The 25,322-nt window shown below is 37.9% G+C and overlaps 1 protein-coding gene across 5 annotated transcripts; it reads left to right on the forward strand.

Annotated features, from left to right (window-relative positions):
• Positions 1–1,115: 1,115 nt before the first annotated feature.
• HMGCR (3-hydroxy-3-methylglutaryl-CoA reductase) lies at positions 1,116–22,941 on the forward strand. 5 transcript variants are annotated; one of them, XM_036410505.2, is made up of 21 exons: positions 1,145–1,268; positions 3,607–3,684; positions 6,107–6,294; positions 6,979–7,090; positions 7,378–7,465; positions 8,443–8,527; positions 9,707–9,812; positions 12,037–12,143; positions 12,250–12,366; positions 12,769–12,929; positions 13,044–13,291; positions 13,407–13,585; positions 14,594–14,788; positions 15,546–15,704; positions 15,848–16,005; positions 16,725–16,830; positions 18,760–18,930; positions 19,361–19,501; positions 19,586–19,744; positions 20,117–20,271; positions 20,923–22,941. In XM_036410505.2, the coding sequence occupies exons 3-21, from the start codon at positions 6,130–6,132 to the stop codon at positions 20,975–20,977; spliced, it is 2,667 nt and encodes an 888-aa protein (XP_036266398.1). In that variant the 5' UTR covers positions 1,145–1,268; positions 3,607–3,684; positions 6,107–6,129; the 3' UTR covers positions 20,978–22,941. The 5 variants fall into 5 exon arrangements, with proteins under 5 accessions (XP_036266397.1, XP_045427558.1, XP_045427559.1 ...); XM_036410504.2 differs by lacking the exon at positions 3,607–3,684 and having other exon boundaries at positions 1,116–1,268; XM_045571602.1 differs by lacking the exons at positions 3,607–3,684; positions 19,586–19,744 and having other exon boundaries at positions 1,116–1,268.
• Positions 22,942–25,322: the final 2,381 nt, after the last annotated feature.

Genomic DNA, 25,322 nt, shown 5'->3' on the forward strand with positions numbered 1-25,322 from the left:
CCCATTATGTGAAATCTCCATAGTTGACACTGAGATAATAGCACCAGACATGAAACCTTTATGAACTTGACATCTCTTCGCAGAATAGATGATCATTACATATTTATTGAATTGATTACAGTGAAAGGAATTTTCACAATGAATAAGACTGAGGTCAACTAACCAAAGATTGCAATATTTTTAGTCTTATCCAAAGAAAGAAGAAAGGGGGAAAAAGAGAAAGATCTGTAAGTACTAAGAGCCTATAAACTTTGTCATACTTTTAATGTTCCTAGAAGTCTAAAGGGCCAGATGTCTCAGAATTACAGATTATAAAATACTAATATAAATTCAAATAAAGATTATAAAGGTGTTTCCACAAAGGCTTTAGACCAAGATTTGGAAACTTTTATTCCTAAACATTGCTGAATTGAGAACTCCAATAAGCATATAGATTTAAAAGCAAGCAATAAAGAAAGTCTGTCTGGTTTTATGTTTTGTTTTTAATTTCAGGAAGAGGAACGGATGAAGGGAGGAGAGGGAGGGAGAGAGAAAGAGAGAGAGAGAGAGAGAGAGAGAGAGAGAGAGAGAGAGAGAGAGAGAGAGAGAGAGAGAAATTGAGAGACCAGTCAGTGACTGGTGTCATTTACACTAATGGGCAAGACCCAGTCAGGTGTTGGTTTAGGATATTAGTCAGCATGAAGTTTGGTTGCACCTCGCTGCCACCTTCCCCTTTTTATATTCCCCTTTTCAGGGCCACCTTCCCTCCCCTCCATCTCCCTCCTCTAAGTAATGGCGCTCTATATCCTCCACCTGCATCTAAAGCTCCACACTCCGCTCCTCATAGTGCTCTCCCTGCCAAGGCCGGGGTGACACAGGTCAGCTCCAGGGTCGGGTGGTAGAATACTCACTCCACCCGTCTTCGCCGTGGCAGCTTCGAGGTTTGCGCCCCCACGACCCTTCGACCAATGGGCAAGCCCCAGCGCTGGAACTCGGCTCGCTATTGGTTGGCCGAGCCATGGTGAGAGATGGTGCGGTGCCCGTTCCCACCAAGGATGAGAGCTGTGGGCGGTTGTTAAGGCGACCGTTCGTGACGCAGCGCCACCCGGCCGAGCAGCCCCCCGGTGATTGGCTAGGCGATCGGACGATCCCTCCTCATTGGCCGCAGGCTCGGCCGGCTCCGAGCGTGCGTAAGCTGAAGGTTCCTTCCGCCCTCCGTCTCCGTTGAGTGGAGACAGGCGGAGCGCCGGCCGGCCGCGGGGTTCGGTGACCTCCAGTGAGATCAGGAGGTGAGGCGGCGGGGGCCGCGAAGGGGAATCGGGGCGGCGGGGAGCGGGGCCGCCGTGGCCGGGGGGTGGCTTTCGGGGCCCGTGGGTGGCCGTTTCCGAGCCTCGCTAGGCCTTGGGAAGGGGCCGGCGGCATCTCCAGAGGACCAGACGGCGCTGCGGGGGAGGCTTGGCTGGGGTGGGAGCCCTTGCCCCCCGCGGACTTGGAGGAGATATCCTTGAGGCGCGGCCGATGGCGGCCCCGACACCTGTGCCGGGGGGGAGCCCGGGGGCCAGGCCGGGCCTGAGCGGAGGGGCGGCAGGGCGGACCAGCGTCTGCCGGCCCTGTTCGATCGGGGCGGTGCTGGCTGCGCTGTCTCGATCGTGGAGGAGAAAGCGTATCAGGGCGGTGACCTTAAAGGCCCCCCGATTGGAGGGATGTTGGGGGGCTGGGGGCCGGCCCGGCCCGCAGCTCGCGGCGTGAGCGCTGGAAGGTCCATCCGGTGCCGGCGTCCACGCCCAGGCGGTGCTGTTCGTCAGCACCTTCTTCCCAAGGGATGTGGCCGATCCTAAAGGATGCCACTCACTCAGCGGTGAGAAAGCTGTGGGTCTGCACACAGGTGTTTGGTTATGGCCGGGAGAACCGGGCTCAGGATGCGGCACCCAATGTCAGGAGTCACCCAAGGACTTTTTTCATTTTCATTTTTATTTATTTGTAAGGGGCGTAGACTCCTTCTGGCCCATGTCCTTTAGTCCAAACCTTTAGGTGTTGCGGAATTAGTTGGCTTTAGTTAGGGGAAAAAACACCTATCTTGGAGGTTCAAATATCGAACAGTCAGATCTCTGCGGTGGGAGAAGGTTGATGTGTACTCCATCTTTCACGGCGTATTGACATATCCCAGGGCTTGAGGACATGCTTTCTTAGGTTTGGTGATGAAAAGTTATGGGAAACATTGTTTCCAGGCCATGCTAAGTAGTCGTGCACAATGTGAGCATCTCACGATTGTAGAAAATGTTTTTGTTGTTGTTTTTTTTTGCCTCGTGAATGTATTTTTCACTCCATGCAGGGAAAGACATTTTATGATTTAGACAGGCTATTTAGCAAAGGCCTGGCGTGTACACTGGGGATGCATAGATTGGATTTCAAGGACCTGCTTGGTTGTAATGTCTTTTCAAAATTTATGGTAAACTTGCCAGTGAGGAAGAATGGGAACTAGTAACGTGAAGGTTTAAAAAAATTGTGCAAAGATCGCCGAAACTGGATTGGCTCAGTGGTAGAACGTTGGTCTGCGGATTAAAGGGTCCCAGGTTCGATTCCGGTCAAGGGCATGTGCATTGGTTGCGGGCATACCGGGGAAGGGGGTGTGCAGGAGGCAGCTGGTTGATGATTCTCTTTCATCGACGTTTCTAGCTCTCTATCTCTCTCCTTTCCTCTCTGTAAAAAAATCAATAAAATATATTAAAAAAATAAAATAAAAAATTGTGCAAAGATGACACCATTAACATGAAAACTCTCGTGTGGCACGAGCATTTCAAGATAAAGTGTGTATGTGGATGTGTGTGCTCTTTTTTTTATTGTATAATCCAGTTTATAGTCCATGGATAACCAGATATACAGGAAAGGAAAACAAAAGTAGGTTTATGTTGTTCCTATGGAAAAATAACACAATAATTAGTAAAAATATAAGAATAAGCTGTTTCACACATTTACAACTGTAAGTCTGCTTTTGCCCCACCCTACATATCGATAATCCTTTTAGGTTGATCCATATGAAATAGTTGATACTTGAAATTTGACTTTTTTTACCTACAAAAATAACAGTTTCATATAGTTTCACTTAATACTTTGTCAAACTCTGGAGCTCTAGCTTTATAAATGAACAAAGAAAGATGTGATTTACCAGCAGGTAGCATATACTAGAATTGAGTGTAGAGTCCATGCTTCTTGATTTCCAGCAGGAAATTATTTTTTCCCTAGGAGACTAGGTTGAATGCTAGATCCTGTTGGAACTAAAAATGTCTGATAATAAGACAAAGTATTTACCTTCAAAGGAACCACGTACATAGCAATCAATTTGAGATCAGTGTAAACTAGTATAATCAAACTCTGGAATGTGGAGTGCTGAGGGGGAGGGGGAGGAAGGAATTAGGGCAGGATGTCAAAGCATCCTTTTCTGCAATTGGCCATGGTAGGTGGTTTCTGTAGCATACTGGAGAGGAGCTGCAGGATTCAATTGAATTTAAATTCTGCATGCTTTCGAAAAACCTTGTGAAATGTTTGTATCTCGCTTCAGTCCGAATAAGCAAGGCATGCATTGCCTTTTTTACTTGATTTTTAAAGTAAATTTTATTTTTATTGCAGCATGGCATAAATACTGCCTATTGACTTTGCATGAGCTGACCTGTAGCCTGCTGGTGCCACTTGCAACTGCTGATGAAGGTGGAGATTGGATTCCATGGCATTTAAAGGCTTTGCATAATCTCAGAGAAATGGGGAGGGTGCTCATGAGAAATGAGTTTGCAGTTACGGTTACTTTTGACACACCTTTGTGTATTCCATTACTCAGTTTGTATTTCCAAATAGGTCAGGTTCTTTGTGGTGGGGTATGGTAAGGGATCATGTGTAAGTCTTTTCCTGAATGTTGCAAAGACGACTTTATACCCAGGAAAGAAATGTCACAGAATTGACAGTGCTACCATTAAATCTTTTTGAGGGAAAATATAATGTGCTGAATATATAATTATAGGTTAATAATGCTAAACTGATTTGTGATCAAATTGGGGTGCCTTCCTGCTAGTAGCTCAGATTTTAATTCAACTAAATTAACCTTTTAATAGTGAAGGATATGTTGAGTTGATAGGGATTCACTTAAATTGGAGGGTTTTGGGTGAGGTAGAGTTACAAATCATTTCAACCTAGTTTTGACTCACCTTGATTTTTTAGATTGGTTTGCAGGTCTGTTTTTGTTTTGTTTTTTAATATAAGAAAGAAGTTATGTGATGGAGGACCATCATGAAAAAGTAAATCTCTTGTGAGACTTTTGGTTGTAATGAAGTAGGGTTCAAATCAAAGATATGGATTAATAATCTCTAATACTTTAAGGCCAGTTCCTTGCTAATTTAATAGAAAGTATTTATGTTATTGTTCGTAACATAACATAAAATGTAGCCTCATTCCTCACCTCATCTCCCTGTAACATATTCCTTGAATGCTCTGCATTCAGCTTTTGACTGGGGGCCAAGAATGGTGGAGGATTATATTCAGATCTTGGTGACTTAAAAAAATTAATCTTTATGTCTCAGGATGTATCAATAAAATATATGCTGCTGTAGTATAAAAATTTATTTTTAATTAAGCAGATATTTGTTGAGCAACTGCTATATATGAGTATAAGTGCTAAGGATAAAATGAATTAAGACAGAAGAGAAGGTTGAAAAACATGAATAAACACAGGCAGATGCATGACACATTTATATATTTTAGTGACTGCCAGCTTTTTAAAATGGAGACCCACAGTACAAAATACATGTAATGTTAGAAGCCAGTACACATAGTCATGTATGTATAGTTTCATGAAACAAAGTTTCAAGTAGTAATGCCTACTCATATCATATTTCTTACCCACAGCTATTTTTTTCTATTTTATTTTCCTTAATTAAAATATATATTTTTTTCTGATTCAAAATTGGTTTCATAATTTAATTGATCTAGTGACTTGTACTTTGAAAACCATGTATGGCTGCTATGTAAAGAATATAGAGGAATGCAGTGAGAGATGTTTGCTTTGCTTTCTTTAGATAGATTTGGTCCCTTTATATATATGAATGCTTTCTTTACCTTAATTATTTTGCCTTTTTATTTTCTGTCTTCAATCAATAAATAATTTTCAGTGAGATTCATTTGATATTTGCTAGTGTCAATCAGCTTGTATTTTACATCTTAATTTTAATGGATTTTTATGAGTAGTTAATATTCTGTTATAGCATTAATTTTAGAGTAAGAAGTAAGACTTGTAAGTTCTTATATTAGAGTTCAATGATTATGTTAGTTGTTTTTTTTTTTTTAAATCAGAATATCTAAATTGTTATTATTTAGCCAGCAAACATGGGGAAGTTGAGTCGTGGAAGGGGTAGATCAAAATTACCGATATGTTCTGGGGGGATTGTTTGAACGATATAAACACATACTTTGGTTGGCCATCCTCTTCTTTCAGTGATGTAGCATTTTGATTAGCGATAAAAGTTTGGTTTGGAGAAAGACTTTCTCTGGTAATGAACACATTAGGAAGCTAAGCATCATTTGGCTAGTGACATGCTATATGTTAGATGGAATGTTAAAATGTAATGGCCCCTTCCTTGAGGGGTTTTAAACTAAGATACTTTACAGGATACTCAAGGAGTAGATTCTTTAGTATTTTTACCTTTTGCATAACCAGGATGTGGAGAATGAAGAGTGTGCTTACATGCATTTTACATAATTAGAAAATAAGTATGAATAGTTATTTCTCATTTTTGTTTTCTGCTTTATTGCTCTCTTCCTTGGCTCAGATTATATCAAAGGCTGAGATATTTATTTGTTTTTATCTTAAATGCCTGAATTCATACAATTGTAAGAAAAAGCTGTTCTTTCGTTGGTTGCTAGTGAATAATAGAGGATACAAGTGTTGCGAGTAAAGAAGTACTATAACAGTCACCTATTTTGATTTTTTAAACTATTTTCCAAAATTATAAGGAGCACTATCAAATAGTGTTATTCAAAGGTACAAGATACTGTGCATAAAATAGCATGGTTGATAACATTTTTCCCCCCTAGAAATACAGCCAGCTGTATAATAATTATTCATATTTGCATTTCCTTTCAGGATCCAAGTATTCTGTTGCCACAATGTTGTCAAGACTTTTCCGAATGCATGGCCTCTTTGTGGCCTCCCATCCCTGGGAAGTCATAGTAGGGACAGTGACACTGACTATCTGTATGATGTCCATGAACATGTTTACCGGCAACGATAAGATCTGTGGTTGGAATTATGAGTGTCCAAAGTTTGAAGAGGTTTGTGAAATTAATTCAATATTGGTTCAAGAAAATTACACTTTCAACTTCTAAAGAGTATCTTATCTTCTTTTAGAGACTATACAATCAAAAAAGTCAAGTAAAATATCTTTGTATTTGTGAACTTAACTTCAAATTTTCATTTACTAATGTAGTATGAAAATGAAATAGGAACACTCTTCTTTTGCCTTTCTCTGCACAAATGAGTGTGATTGACTCTACTTGAGAAATATAGCTTTTATAACTGACCAACAGTGAGTGAGTGGCTTTAACAGTAGATTGGTATTTAAAAATTGGATTTAATTAAAAATATTTTTATTGATTTCAGAGAGGAAAGAAGAGAGAGAAAGATAGAAACAATGATGAAAGAAAATCATTGATTGGCTGCCTTCTGCATGCCTCCTACTGGGGATCCAGCTCATAGCCTGGGACCCTTCTGTCCGCAGGCCTATGCTCTATCCACTGAGCCAAACCAGTTGGGGCAAATTTAATTTTTGACTTGTATATTTAATATTTTTATTTGACTTGTACTGTGCCTACACTTATATTATCATAATATGTAAATGAATGATATTTTATCTTAATATATAAACGAATGATGCATACAAAATAAAAATTCTTATTTTTGATTGCTTATTTTAAAAGCTATAGCTATTATGATTATTTTTTTGTCTCTCCCAATAGGATGTTTTGAGCAGTGACATTATAATTCTCACAATAACACGATGCATAGCAATCCTGTATATTTACTTCCAGTTTCAGAATTTACGTCAACTTGGATCAAAATATATTTTGGGTAATCATTTTATACATTTAACTTCTTTGTGTGCCATCAGATTTTTTTACTTGCTGTGGAAATACACACTGGTTGTTCAAATCATGTGTATGGAAATGTGTGTATTGCTTAATGTGTGCTGCATGCATTTAATAGTTTACTTTTTATTGAGAGTTAGACATTCTAGTATTTAAGACCTTAATCTGGAGAAAAATAATAATTCTTTTAGAATATTGATAAGTCTGTGTGTTTTTCTTGTGTGTAATAAAAGATGAAATTTTTCAGTTTGTTGAATTTTGTCATTTTAGGTATTGCTGGCCTCTTCACAATTTTCTCAAGTTTTGTATTCAGTACAGTTGTCATTCATTTCTTAGATAAAGAATTGACAGGCTTGAAGTAAGTATTTAAAGCATAAATATGCTTTTTTGAAAATATTTTATATATTTCATATTTTTTCAAAATATAGTAAGAACTAGAGTTGTAATATATAAATTTTCAGAAGTTTTAGAAAATACAAGGAAAGTTTACATGTAGTCTTTTAGCTATTTTTAAAACTTGTTAACATTTTGCTATATATCCTTTGCCACTTTTTTTAATACTTAAAACTTCTGAGGTCATCTATAATAATAAAAGTGTAATATGCTAATTAGACTGGACAGCCAAATGACCTTCTGAATGAATCCAGGACTGCCAGGGCCCAGGCAAGCCATAGTGGCTGCGAGGGCCAAGCCCCTTGCACGAATTTCATGCATCGGGTCTCTAGTACTATATATACTGCTTTATAACTTAATGCCTACTAAATAGTTTATCAAAATCTTTGCATATTCTTAATACTAAACTAAATTATTTGTAGTGACTGTCTAGTATTTCTCTATATAAATACATTAAGTAAATACATTTACTTAACCCTGTATGGCTGGATTATTAGGTTATTTAATTTTTTTCATTAATAAAAACACCGTTGAATGCCTTTGAAGCTCAATTTTTGTTAGCTTCATGGTCATTTTCTTAGGATACATTCTTAGGAATGCAATAGTGGCTGTGTAAGTTTTAAGTACAATTGAGTGCTATCTTTTGCAAATTTACTCTCCAGTAAGGTTTAGTTTATCCTCCCACAAGTAATGATAAATGAAAGAAAATTATATCCCCCCCCCCAATGCTAAATGAAGGCAACATTGTTTACTAAGGATGATATTTGGTATAAAATTAGTAAAAGGTATTTCTGTATAAATATATTTACACTTTTAACAAATGTTTTGAATTACTAAAATGTTTAGTTTTGTCAAAGGAAAAGTTTTGTTTTAGAAAAAATTTTTAAGCCATATTTTTTCTTCTATTAAATGAACCTCGTTATCTGGGTTCGTTTTTTCCAGTGAAGCTTTGCCCTTTTTCCTACTTTTGATTGACCTATCCAGAGCAAGTGCACTAGCAAAGTTTGCCCTCAGTTCTAACTCACAGGTAAGTATTATTTATAAGACACAAATGTTGATAGTATTCTTTTTTTTTTTTTTTTTTTTTTTTAGTTTGTTTACAGTAATTGGGAGGATTTTACATTAAATAGTGGATTGCTAATCAATTAACAGTGGAAGGGTTAATAGAGTTGAATAGAGTTCAAGATTTAGGAATTATCTACAATTGTAAGTTTATCAAGTCTTAAGATTGGTCTTCTTAAGTGCCCTAAGAATGGTCCCATTTATCAAACAACTCAATTATAATTCCGTAGCTTCTAGAATTTGGAATCGTCCCCATTTTCCTTTTTGAAGGTTTCAGAAATTAAAGTTATATTTTGGACTTTTGGATAAGTAAGAGTACCTACCTAGTAAAAACACAGGATAGGAATATGGAAGACAGTCTCAGAGTAAATTTATTTCTAAACCTTTAAAAAAAATTATTGATTATTTTTTTTTTACAGAGAGAAAGGGAGAGAAATAGATAGAAACATCAGCTGCCTTCTGTACACTCCCTACTGGGGATTTGCCCACAAAAGAGGTACATGCCCTTAACTGGAATTGAACCTGGGACTCCTCAGTCCTCAGAATGACTCTCTATTCACTGAGCCAAACTGGTTAGGGCTTATTTCTAGTTTTGAAAAATAGCATTATTTCCTATCTGAAGTTTTCTCTTGGTGTTCATTAGTTACTTTAAAGAATCGAACATTTTAACATTCTTTTATTAGAGTATCTGAGTATAAAATAGCATGTACTAAAAAAAAGCATGTATTTCTGCCTTGATTTTGTAATTTGAGGAATAGTTATGATCATTTGAACAAGGATATGATTTAGGTTTTATAATACTAACATGGTCTCCAAAATTTTGCAACTAAGAACTTCTGTCAATGGTACCAAAATATAAAATCTTATAAAATTTAATTATGTGAGATTTAAATGGCAGGATTAATGCACCGCTTCTCAGAAAACTACTAGAAATATCTTGTTCAGTGGAAAAGGAAAGCAGGGCACTATATATGTTTTTTGTTTGTTTTTAGTCCACTGTATTATTAGTGTATTTTGCATTTAGAATGCCTATTAATTGTATCATATTGTATATTTTCAGTGGAAGCCCTAGCATGCTTTCTAATATTTTTTTAAGTTATTTTGTGTCTTACCCTACTTGATATGTTTTTGGTCGTTGTTGTAGGATGAAGTAAGGGAAAATATTGCTCGTGGAATGGCAATTTTAGGCCCCACATTCACCCTTGATGCTCTTGTAGAATGTCTTGTGATTGGAGTTGGTACCATGTCAGGTTTGTAAGCAATTTTTAATATAGTTTGAAATAAGTTTTTAATAAAGAGGGGAGAAAGAACATCTTAGATTGCATTGGGTTATTCTTAAATCCTGACTTTTAAAAGTCCTATATCACTCTTAGGAATTTTTGATTGTATGAATATGTGGGTATATTTGACCTTTGTTAGTTTTAAAAATATATTTTATTAATTTTTTTACAGAGAGGAAGGGAGAAAGATAGAGAGCTAGAAACGTCGATGAGAGAGAAACATCGACCAGCTGCCTCCTGCACACCCCCTACTGGGGATGTGACCGCAACCAATGTACATGTCCTTGACCGGAATCGAACTTGGGACCTTTCAGTCCGCAGACCGACGCTCTACCACTGAGCCAAACCAGTTTCGGCAACCTTTGTTAGTTTTAATATAAACTTATCAGCAGGTTACTGATTTATTTTTCACTCTTGCCATCTATTTCAGTGCACCTTCCTTTCGATGACTTTGTCTATGGTGCTTTTGTTCTTTGTTTTGTTTGTATTGGAAGGCTTTTCTGAAAGCACCTTCCAGACCCTGCTGTAGCTTATACTAAATTATGTTTTATTGTCTTATAGAGATAGTACCAGAGTTAGGAGTTGTTGGCCCTGACCAGGTGGCTCAGTTGGTTAGAACATCTTCCTGATATGCCAAGGTGTTATGGGTTTGGTCTTCAGTCAGGCCACATACAAGAAGCAACCAATGAATATATAAACAAGTGGAACAACAATTTGATGTTTCTTTCTCCCTTCGTTTCTCTCTAAAAGCAATCAATAAATTAAAAATATTTTTTTAAGTCAGGAGTTGGATAGAGCTAAGTCAGCCTCCTAATAGGATGGTAAGAAGATTTAGTCAGACAGTATGTAGTATATCTCAGTTAGAGAGGGGAGAATTAGATGTTAAATATCAAACACAGGACTCCGTTATAAAGGACAAAAATTATGGTCTGGCTTGAAATTTTGCCAGACTGAATATATCATGCTGTTGTGGAGTTTTTCTAAGTCAATAAATAATTTTCTCATGTAGGCCACATGTAGTTAACTCCTGTTATCATATATTTCCTAATAACTTAGTGCCCTTATTAAGGGGCTTCATTCTTTCTGAAATAAATTATCTAATTTGTTTTTTTGTTAATCCTCACCTGAGGATATTTTTTTCTATTGCTTTTCAGAGTGAAGCGGGAGGGAGGAGAAAGAGAGAGGGAGAGAGAGCATTGATGTAAGAGAGACATATCCATCTGTTGCCTCACAACCTGACCAGAGCTAGGGAGAAGCCCAGGTACCAGCCCTTGACCAGAAATTGACCCCCTGACCCTTTGGTGCATAGTCTGAGGCTCCAACCATCGAGCCACACCAGCCAGGGCAAATTAAGTTTCAAGAATAAAGGATTTTAAGTATAATAATATTACCAAAACTGTATTAACATAATATGATATCACAAAAGTTGTAGGAAATATTAAAGATCTGCAAATAACAGGATTCTATCAATATTAATCATTTGAAACTTATATGGAAAGCAGTGGAAACTGATGTGGAAAGTATAGTCATGAGTTTTGTTACAATAGGTCAGAGATGTGGACAAAAGAAGTAATTAGATTTATAGTTGGAGAAGCCAGTCAGGAGACATTTATAGCTCTACAAATCTATACTAATACAAAGGTAATATGCTAATTAGACCGGGAGACCTTCTGGACAAAGCCATGGTGGTGGGGCCAAGGCAGAGAGGTGGTTAGGGGTGATCGGGCCAGGAGGCGAGGGCAGTTGGGAGTGATCAGGCTGGCAGGGGAGGCAGTTGGGGTCGAGCAGGCAGGCAGGGGGGCAGTTTGGGGCAAGCAGGCTGGCAGGAGGGGCAATTGGGGGTGATCAGGTCGGTAGAGGGGGCGTTTAGGGGTGAGAAGGCTGGTAGGTATAGTGTTTAGGGGCAATCAGGCAGGCGAGTGGTTGAGAGCCAGCAGTCCTGAATTGTAGAGAGATGTCCGACTGTCCATTTAGATTGGGCTTAAACAGGCAGTCAGACATCCCTCGAGGGGTCCCAGATTTGAGGTTGCAGACTGAGCTGTGGGACACACACACACACACACCCTGCATGAATTTCGTGCACCAGGCTTTGTTTTCATATATTTGTCTAACTATGGGAAGAGTCCTTGTGATGTATACAGCATCAGAAATGCACATACTTCATTAATTGTACATTTAACTTTTCTCTTTTCAGGGGTACGCCAACTTGAAATTATGTGCTGTTTTGGCTGCATGTCAGTTCTTGCCAACTACTTCGTGTTCATGACTTTCTTTCCAGCTTGCGTTTCCTTGGTTTTAGAGGTAATTGTAGTTTTTATGACATTAATAGACGAGTAATACTTCCCATTATATCACTTCATCTAAATAAAATTAATACCTTCTAATGTAACACTGATTTACTTTGTAGCTTTCTCGGGAAAGCCGCGAAGGTCGTCCAATTTGGCAGCTCAGCCATTTTGCCCGAGTTTTAGAAGAAGAAGAAAATAAACCGAATCCTGTTACTCAGAGGGTTAAGATGATTATGGTAATTACATAACTTTCTTCTCCCTTTATTATCTTCAGCTTTTCAATTTTTTTAAAAATTTTTCTTCTTTTGTTATCCTGTAATTTTTGGATTTCACTGATTTTCCTCTTCCCTTTTCTTGTTTCTCATTTCTTAGAGGCTCCTGGTCTTTCTTAGTGTCTCTCCCCTAAACAGATTTTTTTCAAGTTCTCCACTTATCTCTCACTGAAAACCTGTTCTTTGGAATGTGTTCAGTAGTTCAGTGAGGCCAATACTTTAGTCATGTAGCAAGCTTGGGGATTTTTGTTCCTGTATGGGAGGCCAAGGAAGATAGTATATCTTGTTATTCAGTTGCTAAGGATGAGAAGCTTAGGTTTTATTGATATGAAGAAGATACATAATTTTTAAAAAACTTTATTTCAGTCTCTAGGCTTGGTTCTTGTTCATGCTCACAGTCGCTGGATAGCTGATCCTTCTCCTCAAAACAGTACGGCAGAAAATTCTAAGGTTTCTTTAGGACTGGATGAAAATGTGTCCAAGAGAATTGAACCAAGTGTTTCCCTCTGGCAGTTTTATCTCTCCAAGTAAGTTACCTGGGACCTACTTTGTTGTATATTAATCATGGTACTCTGTGCTACTGTCAGTTTAGGTTAGGCCTTTATATTCTTGAGTAATTTAATTTGCTTTCTTTTATTTAGAATGATCAGCATGGATATTGAACAAGTTATTACCCTAAGTTTAGCTCTCCTTCTGGCTGTCAAGTACATCTTCTTTGAACAAGCAGAGACAGAATCTACACTTTCATTGAAAAACCCCATCACATCTCCTGTAGTGACCCAAAAGAAAGTCGCAGATGATTGCTGTAGACGTGACCCTGTAGTGGTCAGAAATAACCAGAAATGCCATGCGGTGCAGGAGGAGACAAAGATAAACAAAGAAAGAAAAGGTAATTTCTTAGTCTCTTCATTTTCCACTCTTAAAATGCTGATTTGTCAAGAAGTTGAGTCAGTTTTAAAACTTAACGTTCGGTATTGTGAAATGTCTTTTGATCTCTTGAACAGTTGAGGTCATAAAACCCTTAGTGGCAGAAACTGACACCTCAAACAGAGCTACATTTGTGGTTGGTAATTCCTCCTTGCTCGATACTTCCCCGGAACTAAGGACACAGGAACCTGAAATTGAACTTCCTAAGGAGCCTCGGCCTAATGAAGAATGTCTACAGATACTTGGGAATGCAGAGGTGAGGAAAAGAAAATAAACTCAAAGCTTGGTATCTTCCTTAAGAAAAGGAGTTTTTATAGTGAAGGAAGTTATAGCAACTACCTACTAAGTTCTGGGCACTCGTTGCATGGTTTACAGGTATTGGTCTTATTTATGGCCTACACCCTGTGGGATTGGTGGAATTATCCCCATTTTTTAGATGAGCCGCTGAGGCCTTAGGAGGTTTAAGTATTCCCCAAAAGTAATTCATCTAGGAAATGTTAAAACTAGGTTCATAGGTTCAAGATTTACTGGCCTAAGAGTCAGCTCAGCGGTCTTTCTATTGTATTTTATTACTGCTGATTATAAAGATGAGCAACTATTGTACTTTCATATGTGTGGTGAGACCCAGAAAAGGTTTAACATAGAAAATGAGCCTTAAAAATAGAAGAATGCTTTTTGTTTTTAAAGTAAGCTTGTTGCTCATGAGGACGTTTATTTTCCTTTGAGATTTTAACATGATTCCCACCCACATGACCATATGAGTCCACTCATGCTTTAGTCGGATATTGTGTTCTAGCCATACTTGCTTCATCTGGTTCATTAATTTATGTACATGTGAGTGAGAATAGAGTTGTGCTTGTTTTCTTTACCACTTTCCTTTCCTTCATTCCTATTAACATGCATACCAATATCTCAGCTGTCTTCTCCTGTATGTAGGGTTAACAAACCTATAGGGTGTCAGATTTTTTAAATTATGGATATTTTCCCTGTGGACCTTCCTTGCTAAATTTAGTGTTTTGGTCTTATATTTGTTTAATTGTCACATTTTTAAGAAGAATTTTCTTTTATTTTGATAATCTTATTTGTTCCTCAATGATCATCTTTAGAATTCCAGTCCTTTAGGTTCTCCTCTTGTGTGTTAGTTCTATGAGAGTATTATTTGTATTAAATGGTTTATTTGGTATGAATAATATGAAGTGCAGTTCTTCAAAATCTTTTGTCATCACTATCCCTTAATTCTCTCCCGTTTTTTTCATTTCTTTAGAAAGGTGCAAAATTCCTTAGTGATGCTGAGATCATCCAGTTAATCAATGCTAAGCATATCCCAGCTTACAAATTGGAAACTCTGATGGAAAACCATGAACGAGGTGTATCTATTCGCCGACAGTTGCTTTCCAAAAAACTTCCAGAGCCTTCTTCTCTCCAGTATCTACCTTACAGGGACTATAATTACTCCTTGGTATGTTGATTTGAGAAGGTTTGCTTTGTAATTATTTAGTTTTATAACTTTGGTCTTTAGCTTTTTAGTATGTATATATATATATATATATATATATATATATATATATATATTTATATATATAAAATCTTTATTGATTTCAGAGATTTGGGGAGAGGTAAAGAGAGATGGAAACATCAATGATGAGAGAGAATCATTGATTGGCTGCCTCTTGCAGCCCCCTAGTGGGGATCAAGCCTACAACCCAGGCATGTGCCCTTGCCTGGAATTGAACCTAAAACCCATCAGTCTGCAAACTGACGCTCTTTCCACTGAACCAAACCAGTTAGGGCTAATTTTGTTCTTGACTGGTCTTTTATATGTTCGTAGTTTTTATAAAATATATATATATATTTTTTGTAATAGCCAAGGTGGAGGTTTATTGAAGAACAAGTACAGACTCCCTCATGGGGAGAAGGAAAGAGTCCCACAGAACATACTCCCAAGTAGGAAGGGAGAAAGGGTCCCCAATATTTTATTTTTTAAGTAATTTTACTATAATTTTGTATTCTGCTTATGATATAGGTCATAGAAATTGAAAATATCCTTCCTGTTTTATAGTCATTATTCAAATATTTTAGTATCTTAAAGACTTTTTAAAGAGTAAATAAAATTTTGTTGAAAAATTCACTAAAGGATTAAGTGAAGAAAGTTAATACAACAAGAGTGTTATATTTGCAATACTGATTTTCACTAGGTGTCTAACTTTACCTTTTAGGTGATGGGCGCTTGTTGTGAGAATGTTATTGGATATATGCCCATCCCTGTTGGGGTGGCGGGACCTCTGTGCTTGGATGGAAAAGAATTTCAGGTTCCAATGGCAACAACAGAAGGCTGTCTTGTGGCCAGCACTAATAGAGGCTGCAGAGCAATAGGCGTAAGTTGGCATTTATATATTTGCTTGTTTTAGGGTACACTCTAGGCCTGGTGATGGGAAGAGACTGGGGAAAACCAGGGATACCTTTTGGGATAAGCAGAAGTGTTTTCAGAATTAATATGTATTTCTGTAACTCCGCATAGCTTGGTGGGGGTGCCAGCAGCCGAATCCTTGCAGATGGGATGACACGTGGCCCAGTGGTGCGTCTTCCTCGTGCTTCTGACTCTGCAGAAGTGAAGGCCTGGCTTGAGACACCTGAAGGGTTCACAGTGATGAAGGAAGCATTCGACAGCACCAGCAGGTGTGGTGTGTGTGTGTGTGTGTATGTGTGTGTGTGTGTATGTAAGTGCATTTCTGTTTATTTCAGAACCAGTGCCATCTTCTTTGATCACTAAACATTATTGTTAGCATATTGCCAGCTTAAAATGATCTAAAATCTCTACCTTAAATTAATTCAACATTAATAATATTAATGTTTGGTTTGGGGTAGAGGAGCAGAATGTTAATCCAAATGCATACCTTCATAGAGGTAACTTAGAAAACTATAATGTGAGCTAGTAAGTTTGTGTGTTGATTTTGTAACACACACTTCGATCAGACCGTTACTTTGTCCTAGAAGAGCTTTGACCTAGCCTTGCTCTAGGGCAACATTGCCTGAGAAAATGATTTTGGAAGCAGGATAGAAGTAAATATTAGTATAGTAGATTTTCTTTGAATACAGAAAATTAAATTTATAATGAAGCATAAATGATACAAATGATAACCTTGCTATGTTCAAGCTTATATGCTTGTTTTTGTTTGGACTTTTAAAGTTTATGATGAAATGATTATCTATAGCCCTACCTTCTTGCAGCATATAAGAATGAGTTGATATAGTATCCTAATAAAATGTTTAAAGAAGAAAATGCAGTAATAAGTAATATCCATGGGGTTTATCTTACAAATAAAATGAACCAACAAAACTAGATTTAAAGATAACTTGCATCTTCTTAAAAAAATACTTGCTGCTTTTGTTGACAGGTTTGCACGTCTACAGAAACTTCATATGAGTGTGGCTGGGCGTAACCTTTACATTCGTTTCCAGTCCAGGTCAGGTGATGCCATGGGGATGAACATGATTTCAAAGGTGAGCATGGGTAGACTCCTACAGAACTTGCAGGAGTGTCCCAGCAAAAGGGAACTCAGAGAGAAGTGGGACCAGCCTCGCTGTCTATTTTATGCCCTCCTATACTTTGAATATTATACTACGTACATGTGCCACTTACTCAAAGAGATAGTTGATTGACTGATTTTTATTGAAAAGACTGATTCATGTAACTCATTATATAAATCAGACATTTATTGACTGGTGGTGTTTGTATTTGATACATTTAATTTAGATTTGGCATTATACATGTTCTGTGTCTATTCAGAGGGCGTGAGCAGTCTAGGAGTTAGCAATTTAAAACTTTGTTCTATAATCATTGGAAGTTGACCTCTTCTGGAGACTAAGTCTTATGTTTAAGAGGCCAATCTCATGTATATAGTCCATTTATTTTAATTATCTCCTTATAAGAAGCTTGTGTATGACTTACATTTTTTTTTTTTTTTTTTTTTTTTTTTTTTTTATAAATATATTTTATTGATTTTTATACAGAGAGAAAGGGAGAGAGATAGAGAGTTAGAAACATCGATGAGAGAGAGTCATCGATCAGCTGCCTCCCGCACACCCCCTACTGGGGACATGCCCGCAACCAAGGTACATGCCCTTGACCGGAATCGAACCCGGGACCCTTCAGTCCCCAAGCCGACGCTCTATCCACTGAGCCAAACCGGTCCCGGCATTGTGTATGACTTACATTTTATTCTACTGGTATTTGTTATTTACCAGACACAAATGTAAAATGTTAAAGTCAGTTAAGCTAGTAAAATTCATTATTTGGTTTACCTATTTATAAGGACTATTTGGAAAGAGAACGGATAGTGACTAAATGTATACCCTTTAAAAATTGCCAATAAATAGTATACAGAAGTTCCTAAAACAATTAAAAATATAATTACTATGATCTAGCAATTCCACTTCTGGGTATATATTCAAAATAATTCAAAGGAAGGTCTCAAAGAGATAATTGTACACCTGGTGTATAGCAGCATTATTCACAATGGCCAAAGCGTCAGAGCAGCCCAAGTGTCCATTGATAGATGAATATATAAACTAAATGTGGTGTGTATATGCAATGCAATATTATTCACCCCTAAAAAAAAAGGAAATTCTGACATGCTAAGTATGGATGAACTGTAAAGTTCCCTTGCTAATTGAAATAGTCTGGTTACAAAAAATAAGTACTGTATGCTTTCCATGTAGGAGGTAGATTGGTAAAATTCATAAAGATAGAAAGTGGAATGGTGACTGCCAAGGGCTGAGGAGAAAGGAGAATGGAAGTTATTTAATGGGTACAGAGTTTCAGTTTTGTAAGATAAAGAGCGTTCTGGAGATTGGTTGTACAACAATTGGATATTCTTAAAACTATTAAACTGTAAACTTGAAATTAGTTAAGGTAGTAAATTCTGTGTTATGTGTATTTTACCACAATTAAAAACCATTTTTTTAATTGCCCACAGATATGTTTTAAGTTATTGAGGTGTGTGTTAACTGAATTAATTTCACTTAATTGGAAATCATTAGAAGTCTTACCTCTCCTTCCAGGTTTAGTAAATTGGGCTTTTAGGTACTAATTTAATAACCATAAGAAAGAATTTATTAAATATTGATCATGGGTTGGGTAATTTCCGCCCCAGTGTCATGAATATGAGTATTATATTCTCATTGAGTATTTCCTAATTATCAGTCGTTATCAATCATTATAAAGAAGTTCGTTTTCATACCTAGAAAGAACCTAGGAATCTATACCTTATTGAGAAATTACTTTTGTGCTCAGTTTTTTTCTAGTTATTGTATTAGAAATTAAGATTATTATAGTTACTGTACTTAGTATCAGATACAAATAAAGCCTCTGATCTATAAATCACTGTGCCCTTTAATGTATTTTTTTCTTTGTTTTGTTATTGTTAATAGGGTACAGAGAAAGCACTTGCGAAACTCCATGAGTATTTCCCTGAAATGCAGATCCTGGCAGTCAGTGGTAACTATTGTACGGACAAGAAGCCTGCTGCTATCAACTGGATAGAGGGGAGAGGAAAGTCTGTTGTTTGTGAAGCCGTCATTCCAGCCAAGGTTGTCAGAGAAGTGAGTGATTGGATAAAGTCTATTAGTTTAATCTTTAATTAGATTAAAAATTAGGGAAAGGAATGGTAACATTCTAAGTTTAATATATGGGGCTATGTTTTACGTTAAAGATGATTCTTTTATTATATCTTGCTCATCTGTCCATCTCATTCACAGGAGCTGGTACTCCTTTTTTTGAGGAAAGGGCTTAAATGGGGCCATGTCTAACCTGATGGAGGGGAAAAATAAATAAATAAATAAATAAATAAGTAAATAAATAAATAAATAAATAAAATGAGGAACTTTTGTAATAATATGAACAATAAAGGTTTATAAAAAAAAACCAGAAAAAAAAAACTTGTTTTCTGGAGGTACAGATAGATAGATATGGGGAACATACTCCTGAATCTTCTGGGGGTAGATGTAAAATGTGCACAACTCTGTTTTGTAGGTGTTAAAGACTACTACGGAAGCTATGGTTGATGTCAATATTAATAAGAATCTGGTGGGTTCCGCCATGGCCGGGAGCATCGGAGGGTACAATGCCCATGCGGCAAACATTGTCACTGCCATCTACATCGCCTGTGGACAGGTGAGGGCTCCGCCTCCACTTAACTTTTCTCTTTTGTTCTCAGTGAGAGAAGTTTACAATTTTCCTTTTTTTTTTTTTCCCCAGGATGCAGCACAGAATGTTAGTAGTTCAAACTGTATTACTTTAATGGAAGCAAGTGGTCCCACAAATGAAGATTTGTATATCAGTTGTACCATGCCGTCTATAGAAATAGGAACTGTGGGTGGTGGGACCAATCTGCTCCCACAGCAAGCCTGTTTGCAGGTATGAAGCGACCTCAGTCTAGTTCTTGATTCTCTGTTTCTACCTGACACTGCATATGGCTCACCTCTATATTTTAGTTGGTCTTTTCATTCTTTTGTTTCCCATATAGTCCAAGTACGTATATGTTCAGGCGTATACTTAGTAAATTGTGAAAGTAGATTAAAAAGCAAATAAATGTTCATGTACTCCGAGTAAGTACACTGCCAGCTAGGCTGTGGATGTATGCTAACTATGGTGTATGCATTGTAAATCTTGGAAGTTCAGTAAAGTCTAGTTCGATTCTGCTGCCATTATAGTTGTCCTTATTTAGTTGAGTAGGAAATTGTTGCCATGATTTGAAGGGTGAGTCCTGCTGTTTCTCTCTGACTGCAGATGCTAGGTGTTCAAGGAGCATGCAAAGACAATCCTGGGGAAAATGCCCGGCAGCTTGCCAGAATCGTGTGTGGTACAGTAATGGCTGGGGAATTATCACTGATGGCAGCATTGGCAGCAGGACATCTTGTCAAAAGTCACATGATTCACAACAGGTAAGACTTAAAGATTTGTTTAACATGCTTTTTCTGTACTCAAAATATCATTAGAAAAACCTAGTATTCAGCCCTGGCTAATGTGGCTCAGTTAGTTGGAGCATCGTCCTGTACACTGAAGGGTCGTGGGTTCAATTCCCGATTAGGGCACATTCCCAAATTCGGGGTGAGGAGGTAACCAATCGACATTTCTTTCTCCCCTTCTCCCCTCTCTCTAAATTTAATAAACATATTATCGGATGAGGATTAAAAAAAAATAAAATAAAAACCTAGTCTTCAGCTACAATATTTCTTTTTTTTTTAATATATATATATTTTATTGATTTTGTACAGAGAGGAAGGGAGAGAGTTAGAAACATCAATGAGAGTCATCGATCAGCTGCCTCTTGCACACCCCGTACTGGGGATATGCTCGCAACCAAGGTACATGCCCTTAACCGGAATCGAGCCCGGGACCTTTCAGTCCCCAAGCTGACGCTCTATCCATTGAGCCAAACTGGTTTTGGCTCAGCTACAATATTTCTAACTTAAAATTCTGCACTCTTGCTATTTTGTATATGTCTTTTTCCCCATAGGTCAAAGATAAATTTACATTTCTAACTTAAAATTCTGCATTCTTGATATTTTGTACATCTGTCTTTTTCCCTATAGGTCAAAGATAAATTTACAAGACCTCCAAGGAACTTGCACCAAGCAGGCCGCTTGAAATAGCCGGACGGTTCTGAACTGAAATACGGGTGTTGGGTTCTAATGGACTAACATAAAATCTGTGAATTAAAAAGCTCAATGCAGTGTCTTGTTAAGGATGAATAGATGTGATCGGTGAGACGGCTGCTTGGTGTTTGGCTGTTTCAGAAAGGTCTGAGGTCTTTTCCATGCAGCTTCCTTAGCTCTGAAGACAGTGTAGTGCTTTGTGTGCTGTGTTCTTTGGAAAGATCTCTATATGGATATTATACTTTAAAGTGTCACAGATGGTAATCAGCAGCTCAGATCTGAGTACACGCTGGAAAAAAGTCTTTTCTTTTGAAATTCCTGGAGTTCATGGTGATCAGAGTGAGATTGGCCCTCCCCACCCAAACCCCCCACCACCAAGGGTTGAAAATGGGTTTTTAAATTATTCTGTAGCTGACAAAACTCCTGATTTCATAGTTAATTTATTAAGCCTGGGTTGTAGAACTTTAAGAAATAAGAGCTAAGTTTATTTTTTGTAAACTAATACTTCATTTGGTGCTGGTCTGATTTCTTTTGGGGTAGCCAACATGATTCTTCAGAAGATGATCTGCTTTCTTTAAGGGAAGAATTACTCTTATTCCCCAATTACAGAATAATGTGCTAAGCAGTGCTAAGTAGTTCTCAATCAAGAAAACAAACCACTGCATTTATCTCTGTAGCCTATTTGCTCAGAGAGATCTCTTATGGAAAAGTAAATTTCTAGATTGGCTATAACATATCTTTGAACATAAGGCTTTAAGAAACAGAATTTTGTGCTCTTTAAGATACCAGAGCTCTTAATTTTGATTAGTGTTTTTCAATCTTTTTCATTTCATAGCACCCATAAACTAATTGCTAAAATTCCATGATACACCAAAAAATACTTATCTTGTGGATCTGACCCCAAAAAAGGTATAATTATGATTTGTTCATGAGATGTCTATTGTTGTATTGGCTATTGTCAATATTTTACTTGACAGTCTAAGGGAAAAGAGTCAGTGCCCCTAAGTAGTCAGGTATTGCATGTTTTAAAAATTCTTGCAAGACATCTTAAAAATCGCTGCTTAAAATTGACTGTTTAACAAGAACACACAAACTCTTGTGACCCCCTCTCAGGACTCAGAGGGTAGAAAATAGATTTGAAAGAAAAAATACAATTTCATTCATCAACTTTCATTTCTTAAAGTACAAATTTATTTAGCTGAAAATCTAGTTTCTTGTGAAGAATTGTATAAAATCTACATATGTTGTAATAGAACCTCATGCTAGGAATTTATCGAAAGTGTTCAATAAATAAAAACTTGTATGCTGATAAAACACTCTAAGCGTAGGCCGGAGACAGTAGTGTTCTTTCATGTTGCCAGGAAGCCCTGGCTTGCTTGTGGAGCCTAATGCATGGGGAAGTCAGGTTTCAGAGCCAGGGAAGGGAAGGCGCCGTGTGAATGGCCCTGGAAACTGCCTGTTCCTGTGGCCAGGAGGTTGGTAACTTCATCCAGGGCTCTTGGATGGACCCATAAAAGCTCTTAGCTTTCTCAGGGGGTCAACAGAGCTGTGGGATCTAAATTTTTTTAATGTACAAGTTTTGTATACGTAATAAAGAACTCTTTATTTTGTATTACACCTAATGCTTCAAGTGTTGGTCTTGGAGAACCGATGGCTCATGTAGAAGATGGACTCTGAGAAACATTCCAGCAATGCTGTGGCAGCACGGAGAGCCTCTGAATGATTGCCTCTGCAGTGTTGTTGTGAAAGTTGCCTGTAAACTTGAAACTGCTTCTGTTGCGACCTTTCAGTGACTTATCTTTTTCATAGACGTGGCAGTGAAAAATACACTGAGTCTTCATTTTGGTGATTATAACCAATATTGTCTTGCTAAATTAATGTTTTGTACAATTACTACATTGTATACATTTTGTTATACTTTTTTCCAGTTCCAGTAAATTATGAAAAGGAAGTTAATACTGTGTAAGCAGTAACCTTTTTTGTTTGGATTAACCCTCAGCCTGAGGTCTGGAAGCTTGCAAAGTCTGGCCAGAGTGATAATCTAATTCACGCTAGGTGTCATGCCCATTCATTGTTCTTCATTGTATTCTCCAACTCTGCAGCATTAATGGCAGGCTGGTGTTGCATGGACATTAAAATCATCTTCCTTAAACTTAGAGAATTGGATTAGTTGAGATTTATCATTTCAACTCAACTACTTTTGGATATTGGGGTGTGAGGGTTAGTTGAGAGGAAGAGGGCATAAAGATTGTGCAGCCAAAACCAAATAGCCATTGCAGGTGTGCTTTTAAGCTTTTTCAGCTGAAACGGAGAAGTACAGAGTCGGCCTCTTTAAAAACTAATTCCCATTTAGTTGCAATTGACTACACTTCTGCTGTAGTTAAGTGGTGAAAAGCTGTGTGTAATCCTCTAAGAACAAAAGCCCATACAATAGAAAATCCATTTGAATTTTTCTTTCCAGATGACATGTGATCACTTGAGGAGTCAGGCCCCCCCTCCTTCCGTTCCCTCCCAGATTGGAGCAAGTTAGATAGGCAACCGTGAAAGATTTTCATCCCCTATTCTGTGGGGATGATTTCATGAGCAGTGAGGTGCATGTGGCAGGACAGGACTTTTCCTCCTCTCAGGATAGAGAAATCAAAAGGAAACATTCACATTATTCAAGGGTCTGAGCTCAAATTAGAATGCAGAGCCGTAAAACAGCAATACAAATCCACTGTGTATAGAAGGTGAAACTTGGCTATAGAAAACATTTTCCAAGACTAATGCTTCCCTCACTATGCTGGCCAAGACTATTAACCCTTTGCACTCCAAACCATTCTGGACATTGGCTACCAGCTACTCGACGCTACTTTGCGGTGGACACGTGCGTTGAATTAACTCAATTCCCCGTAATCACTAATAAACTGCAATGCCCCCCTGAGAGGGGACATCCGAGTGATATGCTAGAATTCCGATGTCCCGAGAGGGGACAGCGGAGTGCAAAGGGTTAATAATCAACTATCCACAGTTAGCAAAGATAACGGATAACCTGTATAGTGGAAACCAGGAGATGGCAAATGATGTTACAATTATGTTGCAACATTCATGTTTGGTTTTTTTGCCCCACTGTACTGAAACATGCTTCCCACACTCCCTTTATTTTCCTTTTCCTCCTGAACAAATTTAAGAGCTGCTGAGGGAGGTATGGGCACTCTTGCATTGGGGTAACAGCTGCAGTTATGAAGTAGAACACAAAAGAGTACATTAACTCAGTGCTGCTTCAACTTGAGTATGTAACACACTCATTGGAAGACTTATCAAAACAAATTGCTGAGTTATCCCCAGCGTTCTGATTCCCTGGGTTTGGGTGGGGCCAGGACTTTGACAGTTCTATTGATGCTGCTTCTGTGCTAACAGTTCTGGGGTTCAGTATGAGGTGCCTGGTATTACTGAGTGAACAGTAATAGAAAATCATGTTCATTCAGAAGCACACTGTTGGAAGATCAAGTGTTGGTTAATAAGATTTAATTAGAATCAATCCTAGAGAGATACGGTAAATGACCAACTAGAAAGTTTATTTGGATTTGGTGTTACCCTGCCCTGCACCTATGACTATCCCCCACTGCCCACCAAACAACACTATAGGTCTGCATATCATCAATGAATGGAATGACTGCTCCAGGCAGACATTACCCTGTGTTGATCATGGAATTCCTTGCTTTCTTGTCACTGGAAATTTGAAAAGGTAAACAGGACTTGGTGGGTGGGGTAAGGGTAGGGAGTGGTCGAGGGAGCAATTCTGTCTTCTCCACTCTAAAATCACCTGGGGTTGTATATTGACACCATAAAGCTAATGCAGAGGCTTTAGTCCTAAAGGATGTGTTATGGATAAATCTACTCCAAGCTAACTACCAGCCAGAAGATCACACAGTAGCCTCTACCTCTGACTATTTCATTGTCTGGAGTTGGGCTGTAGCCTCAAAGGGCCAATGAAACCCAGTTTTGATGCACTTCTTGCCTCAGTTTCTTCTAATATCAAGTATAACTTGTGAGAGCCCAACCTCATTCTTAAACATATTACACTTCTTAATAGCAAAATATACTAAGATCTGTACAGAGTATCCATTCCACTCACCTCTGGCCACGACACCTCAATAGACATGGATGCTCTCAAACTGCACAATCCTTGGGAAGAATCAAAGCTTACACTTGGCTTGCGGGTATAGCCTGGATAATTGCAAAGCTCTTGGGAAAGGGCCTACCTAGGCCAGAATCCAAATGTTTAAAATCGTTATATATATATAAATTAATTAAAAAAAGAGGAAGAGAATCATTGATCAGCTGCCTCCTGCACA

The sequence above is a fragment of the Pipistrellus kuhlii genome, unplaced genomic scaffold, assembly GCF_014108245.1.
Source record: "Pipistrellus kuhlii isolate mPipKuh1 unplaced genomic scaffold, mPipKuh1.p scaffold_m20_p_4, whole genome shotgun sequence".
Lineage (NCBI taxonomy): Eukaryota > Metazoa > Chordata > Mammalia > Chiroptera > Vespertilionidae > Pipistrellus > Pipistrellus kuhlii.

Bases quoted from the DNA above. Each gene is read 5' to 3' on its own strand.
- HMGCR (XM_036410504.2), top strand. From the start codon at position 6,130: ATGTTGTCAAGACTTTTCCGAATGCATGGCCTCTTTGTGGCCTCCCAT. The intron at 7,091-7,377 runs GTAATCATTTTA...TTGTCATTTTAG, and splicing joins TGGATCAAAATATATTTTGG to GTATTGCTGGCCTCTTCACA. The intron at 14,789-15,545 runs GTATGTTGATTT...TTTACCTTTTAG, and splicing joins GGGACTATAATTACTCCTTG to GTGATGGGCGCTTGTTGTGA.